This window comes from Helobdella robusta (assembly GCF_000326865.2).
Source record: "Helobdella robusta unplaced genomic scaffold HELROscaffold_63, whole genome shotgun sequence".
In the NCBI taxonomy this organism is placed as follows: Eukaryota; Metazoa; Annelida; class Clitellata; order Rhynchobdellida; family Glossiphoniidae; genus Helobdella; species Helobdella robusta.
Window position 1 is genome coordinate 163501 of NW_008705353.1, and position 11818 is coordinate 175318.

General features: G+C 33.4%; 3 protein-coding genes across 3 annotated transcripts in view; 1 reads left to right on the plus strand and 2 right to left on the minus strand.

Annotated features, from left to right (window-relative positions):
• The window catches only part of HELRODRAFT_180578 (hypothetical protein), a gene marked incomplete at both ends in the record, with an annotated part of 4892 nt that extends 2246 nt beyond the window's left edge, over window positions 1–2646 (minus strand). The window contains 6 exons of the mRNA XM_009029894.1: window positions 57–156; window positions 361–412; window positions 511–648; window positions 915–1057; window positions 2384–2442; window positions 2568–2646. Coding sequence (XP_009028142.1) covers window positions 57–156; window positions 361–412; window positions 511–648; window positions 915–1057; window positions 2384–2442; window positions 2568–2646 — 571 coding nt within the window. The remainder of the gene's footprint in view (window positions 1–56; window positions 157–360; window positions 413–510; window positions 649–914; window positions 1058–2383; window positions 2443–2567) is intronic.
• A 2129-nt stretch (window positions 2647–4775) lies between these two features.
• On the minus strand, window positions 4776–6193 carry HELRODRAFT_88310 (hypothetical protein; the record flags this gene model as incomplete). The annotated part of the gene is made up of 5 exons (XM_009029879.1): window positions 4776–4924; window positions 5010–5266; window positions 5345–5537; window positions 5766–5862; window positions 6119–6193. 5 exons carry the CDS (start codon window positions 6191–6193, stop codon window positions 4776–4778), a joined length of 771 nt encoding a protein of 256 aa, XP_009028127.1.
• A 769-nt stretch (window positions 6194–6962) lies between these two features.
• On the plus strand, window positions 6963–9498 carry HELRODRAFT_88175 (hypothetical protein; the record flags this gene model as incomplete). The annotated part of the gene is made up of 5 exons (XM_009029858.1): window positions 6963–7449; window positions 7531–7694; window positions 8496–8699; window positions 8808–9090; window positions 9371–9498. 5 exons carry the CDS (start codon window positions 6963–6965, stop codon window positions 9496–9498), a joined length of 1266 nt encoding a protein of 421 aa, XP_009028106.1.
• Window positions 9499–11818: the final 2320 nt, after the last annotated feature.

Below are 11818 nucleotides of genomic sequence, written 5' to 3' on the forward strand. Positions count from 1 at the left end.
GTCGTTGAAGTTGAAGACGAAGTACTCATTGTAGTAGGGGCTGTTGTTCGACAGACGGATGGTCGTGTACTTTGACTCTTCGCCGACCTCGACCTTTATGACGGGGTCAATGTCAAGGCCGGACAGCTGCTGGGCCTCTATAATTGTTATCATAACCTGGAATGGCGATTGTGATGGTTGTTTTAGTGGTTTTAACTATGGTGATAAAGTATGTTGTTGTTGTTGTTGGCGATGATGTTGATGGTAATAATAAGAATAATGACGACGATGATGATGAGGGTGATGATGATGATGATGATGACGACGATGATGATGAGGGTGATGATGATGATGATGATGACGATGATGATGATGGCTTACCTCGAAATCTTTCGGTCTATCTAATTGCAGATCGACATACGCTGTTTTTGATCTGAACAAGAATAATAATAATAAGAACAATAATATTAAAAATAATAATCATCATCATAATCACCAGCACCATCATCATCATATCATCATCATCATCACTTTTTGTCGTAAGCCGCGTTCTCCATTATGAACAATCCCGAGCCGACATCTTCATCGTCATCATCATCAAGACGGTCCGACTTGCTCGTGACGTCATTCTCATCTTCTTCCGCTTGCTGACCGGTTACTGCTTGTAGGCTGACAGTCATCATGATAATGGTGGTGATGATGACGACGGTGATGATGGTGGTAATGGTGATGATGACGGTGATGATAATGATAACATAGATCGATGGTCAAATATAAAAACAACCAACAAACGAGCGAGATAAATGCACCGACAGACAAAGAAATAGATTTACACATACACACACGCAAAATGGAAGAAGAGAGAGAGAGAAAGAGAGAGAGAGAGAGAGAGAGAGAGAGAGAGAGAGAAGGGGCAGATACCCAGATATACATACAGGGCCCTTTCCTCGGCCACGAGAGCCTCCTCATCTTGACCCTGCATTCTGATTGGATAGTCAAACTGCTGACTCATCCTATTGGCCCAATTGCCAACTTGACCATCCGGGCTTACGTAAGTTACTTCGAATGTTATTGTCACCTGATGATGATGACGATGATGATGATGACGATGATGATGATGATGGTAGTAATGATGATGATGATGGTGGTGGTTGTGGTGGTGGTGGTCATTATAATCAACTTACAGAAATAACTTTGTTATTCTTATCCACCAGACTTTCCGAAATTGATAGGCTGCCATCTTGGATCAGCTGTTGCAATATCAACACGTAACTGCCAACCAGTCTGTTGATTGGTCGGTTGGTTGGTTGATTGATTGATTGGTTGATTGATTAGTTGATTGATTGATTGGTTGATTGATTGATTGGCTGGATGATTGATTGGTTGGTTGATTTAATGATTATTTTCAAAAAATGAATAATCTATCAATCAATCAATAAACTTATAAAGCGCTATTTCCGCGATGTTCAACAGCGCTCCTCAATGAATTCTGCAAACAGATGGGTCTTGAGATCCGCTCTGAACTTCCCAAGTGATGGAGAAGTAGTCAGAGAAGGAGGTAGAGAGTTCCAGAGAAAAGTACCAAAATAAACAAATGCAGATTTAGCAAAAGGGTGTTTAACACGAGTTAAGAAGTGAGAACAAGAAGACAATCGTAAACCGAGGCGTTTAGGCTCAATTAACCTATCTGATAAGTACTTAGGAAATAATTTATATTGAGACTTGTTCATAAATGTGCAAATTTTAAAAATTATTCTATATTTTATAGGTAATCAGAGAGAACTCACTTATCACTGAGGTACTTGCTATAGTTGAATACCAACAACTCCAAGCTCTCTGTAGCCTCTATTGGACGTGCTATCGGCCATTCAAACGACTAAACAATCAATCAATAGATATATTGACTTTAATTAACATAATTAATTAATTAGATTAATCAGTCGATTAATTAATTATTAATTCCTTCACTCATTCATCCATCCATCCATCCATTCATTCATCTATTCGTTCGTTCATTCACACTTTTGTACACAAAAACAAGCACATAGATGTAAAAAGAATATACTGAATAACTGAAAATTAACCTAAACATACACTTATACACACAAACAAATAAACACATACCCACAAACACACACATGCATACACACATACATACAAACACACACAAACAAACATACATGCACATATACATACATACACATACAAACACACACAAACAAACATACACACACACACTCATACAAACTCACATACAAACACACAGACAAACACACAGACACATACGCACACATACAAACACACATCCAAACACACAGACACACATACAAACACACAGACACACACGCACACATACAAACACACATACACACACACACATATACAGAGACACACACATACATACCTGACCAAAATATGCTACTCTCTTTGCACTGTTAACAACGTTCGACTGTAATGTTTTACCTGTTAGGATATAAATCATACAAATAATTGTACAAACATACAAACAACACACATACAAACAACACAAACATACAAACAACACACACACAAACAACACAAACATACAAATATACAAGCAAACTAACCTCTAAATGTTATCCTAACAATCCGATCGTATTTACCTTTCAAATATTCCACAGTTTTCAAATTTACAACCAAAGCCATATTATAATTATTTAACTATAATTATTATCGAGATAAATTATTTAGTCATAATAATATTACAAATTATCTTTAATTAATTATAGTTAAGTATAATTATTATATTCATTCATTCGTTCGTTCATTCATTCAACCGTTTCATTCAGTCCATCTATCCGCCCATCCATCCATCAATCTTTTGTATATATATTCCTCCATTTCATAATTGTCATTACCTACAATAAATAATTTAATTATAATTAATTTTATTATTCCTACTTAATTATATTAACAATTGCGACACAACTCATGTGTAATGTTTATTAAAGAAAAATCAAACTTAATTGTACATTATATACATTATACATTATACACATTATATATATATATACATGCAAACATGTATATACACACACACACGTACACACACACACACACACACACATATATATATATACATATTCATAGGTCCGACCATCATCACAGCATACATATAAAAGTAAGCCCAACAATGTTAAATTAAATTGATGGGATGTGAATCGAATGAGCAGTTCATTCGTTGACAATAAAACTTTTATTATTATTATTGTTGTTGTTGTTATTATTATTATTGTTGTTGTTGCTGTTATTGATATTGTTGTTGTTATTATTAAACATAGTCAGCTGGCTACTTTCATACCTACCTGATGGCGTTGTTTACTTACGAACGAATTATATGCAAATGAATTCGCTCGCACGCACACACACGCACACACAAACACACATACAATAATAACAACCTTAAAGATGACAATGATATCATTGATATGCTGTTTAAAATTATAGGTGATATATGTATATATATATAAATTATATAAAGTTGTATAGAGTTATAATGAGTTATGTGTGGTTATATAGAGTTTTATCGAGTTATATAGGGTTATATAAAGTTATACATGTATAGTTGTATATAGAATTATCGTGTGCGTGTTTACGTGTGTGTGTTCGTGTGTATATGTGTCCATTAAAACAAGCTGCTCTTCAATAATGGTGCTGTAAATGGTGTTTGTATGTGATGCACAAGGCTCTGTCATCTGCCACAACAATAACATCAATATCAACATCATAAACATCATCATCTCTATCGCACATCATCATCAGCACCGTCGTCATCATCATCGTCAATAATGACAACAAAACTACTACTACCTTAACTAATACTACAGCCATTCCTGCGATAGCCAGCACTGTACCAAGTAGACAAACATTCTTTCGAATACTTATTAAAAATTCAAACCATACTTCGTCATCCTAATCATTCTCGTCGTTGCCGTCGTCACCATCATCATAATTATCATAATTTATGTATCGCTATCTCACCCGTTATTATTATTATTAATAGTAGTAGTAGTTGTAGTAGTAGTAATAATAGTAGTAGTAGTAGTTGTAGTAGTTGTTGTAGTTGTAGTAGTAGAAGTAGCAGTAGTATTAGTACAAAATACTTCAGATAATAAAATTTTCATTATCATTGTCATCCTCATATCACCAACATTCCATCATTACCATTAACAACTTAATCATCATCATCGTCATCTCAATCATCATCATTATCATCGTCATCACAATCGTCACCATCATCACAATCATCATCATCACAATCATCATCACCACCAGCATTGAAAACAATGTTTACTATACAGGTCCGTATTACCAAGTTCTTTGCTTCATGAATTCTGCCCATATATCGATCTAGTTTATTTTCTGATCGATTTTTTTTTATCAATTTGTAATTTCTTTTATTTATTAAGAAAGAGATTATATTTTTTTATTAAAATATCAATAAATGGATTTTATTGCAGCTTAAAGATCTCTCTTTTGTTCTAGTTCCGAACGCTTATCTGTCTGTCACACAAATGTGTGTGTTTGTTTGTGTGTGTGTGTGTCGAATGTGTGTGTGTGTGTGTGTGTGTGTGTGTTAGTGCCGTGCGGTGTGCGCTTGCTACATATGAACATATGAACAAACAAAAAAAAGGCACATTTATAATAAATTTATTGGAAAAGTAAAATCGCCACATGACAATAATATAACGAGGTGTAATTATTATTTCCCAATAATAATAATAATAATATAATTACGTCATAATTATAGCATAATTATAATAATAATGATAATGTTATGACGTCATAATCTTAATTTTGTCGAAGGATTTTATTACGGTGAATTCATTAACACGTGGTAATAACTCATCGTCATGAACAGACCGGCTGTCATCTCTCGCCACCAACACTGCTTGCAAAGTCGCTTCCCTAGCGGCTACCGCTTCTGAAAATTATGATAATAATAATTATTATAAATATTAACAATAATAAACGATAATAACAATAATAATGATTACGACAATAAAGACCTTGCACTAGATCAGTGAGAAAGAGAATTTCAGATGGTGTTACGTTCAAGTGTTGCGAAATCTTCACATAACTTGAACTTTGAACTTTGGGGCCAGTAGTGGTATCGAAGTAATCGGTAATGAGTTCACTGAGGTCACCGTTCACAGTATTACCAAAGAGTAATTTCTGGGCGAAAATACTACCAGACGAGTAGATTGCAACTTTTGATCCTTTGCTGATTACTGACTGTATGAACGGCAGTACATCTGGGTATATCCTTTGTGTTAAAAAAATATTATTATTATTATTAATTATAATAATAATAATAATAATAATAATAATAATAAAAACGTACTCTCCGACAACAGCTTTCGACTGAAATGCCTGTCTAAACATATGACCTTGCAGTTGTTTCAATGATGTAGATTTTCTATCTTCATCCATCAACTTTGTTACTATCTCAATTACATTTTCTACTAATGTACTCTTGTTAGTTGTGTTAGAGGTAGTGGTAGTAGCAGTAGCAGTAGTCGCTGTAGTCGCTGTGGCTGTAGTAGTGGTAGTTGAAGTAGCGGTGATGGTTGCACCATCTGCAGAGCAAGTCTGTTTAAAATAGAAAATATTTTTTTTAAATATAGAGAACCAATTTTACAATTTTCAATTTATTTGAGTTAATTTCGATTGACTGGTTACATAATAATAGTAATATTTATCAAAATAACATAATAATTAATAATAATAATAATAATAATAATAAACTCTAACACTAACTTCACTGATTATGGCCTTAATGTCTTCTTGCACCTCGTCATTGGAAAAATTTTCTTCCAAATGAATTCTCAGGTTCTTCCTCACATAGCCAAATAACTTATCCTTGATAATGTTAATAACAATTATTATTATAATAATTAACAATTATTTATTTATAAATTAATAATAAATATATTATTGTTGTTATATGATACTAATGGATGAATGGGTATAAAAATAGATGATTTGATAGATGAAAAATTGCAAATAAATTAATATTATTTGATTATAAAATTTTAAATCATAATATTAAAATGTTATGACGTAATTAATAACATTGGGGTACAAAAATTTAGTAAGTAAGACAAGAAGAATTTACCTTGACGAATGATAGTGGTGTGGTGGTTCCTTCAATATCTAACAAGACAACTTTGATGTTGGAGACTTGTACCATTACTTATAAATTTGAATAAAAAGTTATTATTATTTTAACTAAGAAATTAGTGAATTTTACAAATTATATTATATATAAATTTAAATATATTCAAATATAATTTAATTGTGTATTTAGTTTTAATTTTTAAAACAACAGATGACAAATTTACAGAAAAACAAAAACCTTTTTTTATCTACCCACCTACCTAGCAGACAATAGTATAGACTTAGACTCTAGACTAGACATAGACAGAGTCAGTATTGATTGGTTGAGTATACCTTACTTACCTTACCTACGAAACTTGAATTCTAAATTGCAGGTTTCTTCCGTGAGAAGACTGCGAATTTTTGATTGTAATGTACGACGATCAATTAAACAGACTCGCAATTTAAAAATTTCAAATTATTTTTTATTAATTTAAATTAATTTTAATTCAAAAATGATAAAACACAGACTGAAAAATTAAAGTCCAAAAGAAAGTGAAACTTGATCGGAGATTTAAAATTTAAATAAAACTAAAAGTAAACTTGCATTTTAATTGTTGCGTAACGTAAAAGAAAAATTTTATTTGAAAAATATGTGAAAAAGCGACGTTAAATGGATTCACAGTTGTTGATTACAAGACAAACGATTGTGGAATAAACAAAAACATAAGGTAAATCATTAATTCGTAGAAAACTCTTTAAAAAATGATTTTATAAAATGGGAAAGCTCTAAAATCAACCTCTGCAACATGGTATTCGCGAAGAAAGTAGACCGAACGATGGACTCGGTTTCAAATGAAAGAATGTCCTTCATACACGTTTTTAGAGTTTTTAAAAAGAAAAAAAGTCACGTTCTAGAGCTAGATTCGGGGTATAACGTGAAACCATATTTCGACAGATACGGTTACATGGTACTATTCGGTTCGTTTGTGGCCAACTTGATAATAGAGGGGTGCTTCGTATCTTTCGGCATCATCTACAACGTACTTGTGGAAGAATTCAACGTGACGAGGGCCAGTGCAGCCTGGGTGGGCTCTGTTTTCCAGGCTATTCCCTTCATCTTCGGTCCTGTGAGTAGTATTATAACCAACAAATTTGGCTGCAGACGTGCGGCTATAATTGGCGGTTTTATAGCCTGCTTAGGATGGTTTTTGGGCTCCTTCATGAACAGCATCGCACTGTTGGTCATCACGTTTGGCCTCATATCTGGGTTCGGTCTGTCGTTGGTGGTCATTCCGTCCCTGGTCATCGTTCCCTTTTATTTTGTTGAGAGGATGTCTCTCGCAGCAAGTTAGTTTTTCAATTTGAGATCTTTCTTAGTATTTCACAACACAACAACAGCTATGAAGCATCAAACATCTTACAATTCAGGCATCGCCATTGGCGGATCGGGACTGGGGACGATAATTTACCCGCCCATGACGGACTACCTGATCAGAACGTATACCTGGCGGGGTGCTTTCCAAATTTTGGCGGCCTCATTTCTACACTTGGTCGTTTGCGGGGCCCTCTTCAGACTTCCTGACAGCTTTGGCGTGGAGGAGAATTACTACAGAACCATGAAACTCGTCAACGATAATGTAACCATCATCAAGGGTACAACAGCTGCCATCATTGAGAGCCCTGAGGAAAAGAAGGAAATAAAAGCTATTAGTGGAGAGTCAGGCGAAGCAAAGTTATCTAGTAACAACGATAATGATAACAATAATAATTACGATAGTGTTGACATTAACAATTTAAACGGTGAAGTTTTCAGACGAGTTAGTTTTAAAATCGATAAATCTAACATTCAAACTGTGATGGGCAAGTACGATTTATCTACGATTCAAATAAGGGAAATAGATCATAGCAAAGATGAAAGAGGTGATGTGAACATCAATAAAAGTAAGCACAACCCTAATATGGCAACTACCAACAGTGACATAACGAAATCAAAATCGTTGCATCAGATCCTCCAAGATTCTCCATACAATCAGTTTAACATCAACCTCAACAGGAACAATCCGAACAGCCCAACAAACTCGACAGATCAGACTCGTCCGACAAATCTCAAATTTTCCTCCATACCGATAATCGAATCGCGGGCGGTCAACTTGGAAAACAGTGTGAATAATTCCATACGTTCTAGACAGCAAGATGGGGTCTTGAAACCAGCTGCTGATCGTTTCAAAACCTCGATAGTTACCAACCAGCAGCGAGCAAGTCTCCTGACTAAACGCTCTGTGAACACGGTCGGTTCGAAGCGAGTCAACATGATCCAGATGAAGGTACTACAAAGTATTCACACAATCTCTGAAAACGGTAATTACGGTGCGGCACCTTTAAGCGGTAGAAAGATGGGTCTTGTACAGACGGCTTTCGACTTATCGATCCTGAAAAATACGGTCTTCACGTTGTTTTGTATTCAGTCGGTGTTTTATTACTTTGCGTTCGACACACCACTCATGAACATCATCGCGTTGACCCAGCAGTGTGGCGTCAGTAGTCAGAAAGCTTCCTGGGTCCTTTCAACCTACGGAATTGCCAACAGCTTTGGACAGGTTACTTATTTGTATTATTTTTATCTGTCTGCTGTTGTGAAACTATCGTGAATAAATTTGAAGGTGGTTTTTTGGAAAAAATATCTTTGAAAAAATGTTCATACCCAGATGTTTATTGGATGGCTGGCCGACTTGGAGCTCTTCAACAACTTGTTCATCTACAACTTCACCACCGTCGTGGCCGGGGCAGCAACTGTGTTGGTAGCATTCGGCACGACTTATACACACTTCATCCTGTATGCTATCACCTTTGGGGTTTTCATCAGCTCCAACTATGCCCTCTGCACCGCTATTATCGTCGAGTATGTAGGGATGGAAAGTCTATCGAATGCTTTCGGTATCACATCACTGGCCGAGGGTACCGCCATTTTGTTGGGCCCCCCTTGTGGAGGTTAGGAGGAAGATTAGGGCCGCCAAATTTAAATTTATTTAATGACGGCTATACCGAAAATGATTGTATAATTGAAATAAAATTTATTATGTATGTAAAGAATCAATCAAATTTTCGTGGTTGTCAATTTGAAATCAATGATAATGACAAAAGTAATAGTAATTATGACCATAATTATGTTATTTATAACAATCAATCAATCAATGTTTGTTACATTATAAAATTACTTTAATTATAACCATAATTATAACCATAATTATAACTATAATTATGCCAACAGGTTACCTATTCGACCTGAATGGCAATTACATTCTCACGTTTACATGCGCCGGTCTGATCATCATGCTTTCCGGGACCGTCCTATTGTTTGTGCCATGCTTTAACAAGTGCTTCAATAAAAATAAGTAACTGCCGTAATAATATTCTTATGATTATATAATAATATAATGATGATAATTATAATTAATAATATTATTATTATTTGTTGTAGTAGTAGTAGCGGTAGTAGTAGTGGTGGTAATAGTGGTGGTAGTAGTAGTAGCAGCAGCAGTGGTAGGAGTAGTCGAAATGTTTTTTTTTCTGCAATTTGAATGAATTCATTCATTTAGTTACTCTGCCTGAATTCATTCATTCATTCATTCATTCATTCATTCATATTTTCATTCATTCATTCATCAGAATTCGACCTGAAGAAACCATAGCGACCATAGAGAACGTGTAAAAAAAAGAATTATTGGCCTTCACTATCATTATAATTGTCATTATGATTATTATTATAATTATCATTATAATTATTATTATAATAATAATTATTATTATTAACAATGATTTTATCATAATTATTATTTATATTATTATACTGATAATTACTATTTTCTGGATTATTTTTCTAAAGAGAAATCGTTATTAATTTTTACTCGTTGAATTTAAAAAAACTAGTAGTTGTAGTAGTAGTGGTAGCAATGGTAATAGTAATAGTAGTTTTAAAAAGTAGTAGTAGTAGTAGCAGCAGCAGTAGTAGTAGAAGTAGTAGCTGCAACAGTAGTGCAATATTAATCGCAAAGTTATTAGGAGTATAGTTGAAATTGAAATCAATTTGTTGGTTATTAAAAACATGACTGCAAGCTAAATTTGGCCATTGTGTCATTATTACTGTTATTATTGTCATTATTATTGTTATTATTATTAATAATAATGCTTTAATTGTTGTAATTGTTGTAATTGTTGTTATTGTTGGTGCTTCAGAAGTCGTGGTAGTAGAAGCAGCAGCAGAAATTCAAGTTGTATTAATGGCAATAATTGTATTTCTTTTGTTGTTATTGCTATTGTGTTTGTTGTTGTTGTTATTATTATTAATGTTATTGTTGTTATATTTTAGTTATTGTAAGCATGAAATTTGTAAAAATTCCATGTTTTTTATAGGTATATATATTTACAGTAGTAACAGTAGTTGTAGTAGTAGCAGTTGTAGTAATAGTAGTAATAGTAGTAGTAGTAGTAGTAGTAGTAGTAGTAGTAGTAGTAGTAGTAGTTAGTAGTAGTAGTAGTAGTAGTAGTAATAGTAGTAGTAGTAGTAGTTCCTTTTTATTAATGTCAGTGGAAATGTTGTAGATGATGTTAAGAATATTGATTTTGTCGTTGTTATTGTTAATGTTATTGTTGATGTCATTGTTGTTATTATTATTTATTATTATTTATTATTGTTATTGTTGTTAATTATTATTATTTTTATCAGGCACATCTTTTTTTATACTGTTAAAAAAAATTTTTTTCGTATTGAAGGGCCTCACGTTTGTACGTGTGTGTCGGGATTTTATTATTATTATTTATTATTATTTATTATTGTTGCTGTTGTTGTTGCTGTTATTGTTGTCACACAAATCCATTCTTACATTTAGAAGTTGATAGATATATGGATAAATTTCAACAATCATTTATTTGTACATTCACTCTCTCAGTATTTTATTCTTTTGTTGTTTTGTCCGTTTATTCATTCATTCATTCATTCATTCATTCATTCATTCATTCATTCATTCATTCATTCATTCATTCATTCATTCCCATTCATTTTGTTCCTTCATTCATTCGCACATTCAAACGACGTTTGTTCTTCTTTCGTTTTTTGTGTTCGTTCTTTCGCATATCTTACATACACTCGTTTGTTCATTTGTTACTCAATCCATTTGTTCATCCATTTATTCATTTGTACATTCATTCATTCATTCATTCATTTGTTCATTCAGTCTCTTTCATTCTTTTTTTCTTTTATTCTTACATTCTCTACCGTCTTTTGTTTAGTTGTTCCTATAGTGTTCGTTCGTGTATTCAATCATTTTAGTCTTTTTTTGTCCCATCTAAACACATGTAGATACTTGTCCAATTGTTCAATCCTTCACTCTTATATAATTTTATTCATTTTTTCATTCTTTGGCTTGAAATCTATCTGATGTTCGTTCTTTCTTTCATTCTTTTTGTTCACTCAGTCGTTCTTTTTCAGCTATTTTCATTCCTCCAATTTTATTTCTCCATTCATTCGTTTGACTTGCTTGATTCTTCTCATTCCTTCAGTTTAGCCCTGGACAGCTTAGTTTAGTTCTAACTCACTCACTCGCTCACTCACTCGCTCACTCACTCACACACTCATTCATTCTTACACTCAATCTTTCTCTCAATTAAAAATCAAATCCCCACCAAACGATGCAATTATCTTAATAACAACCAGAATTTT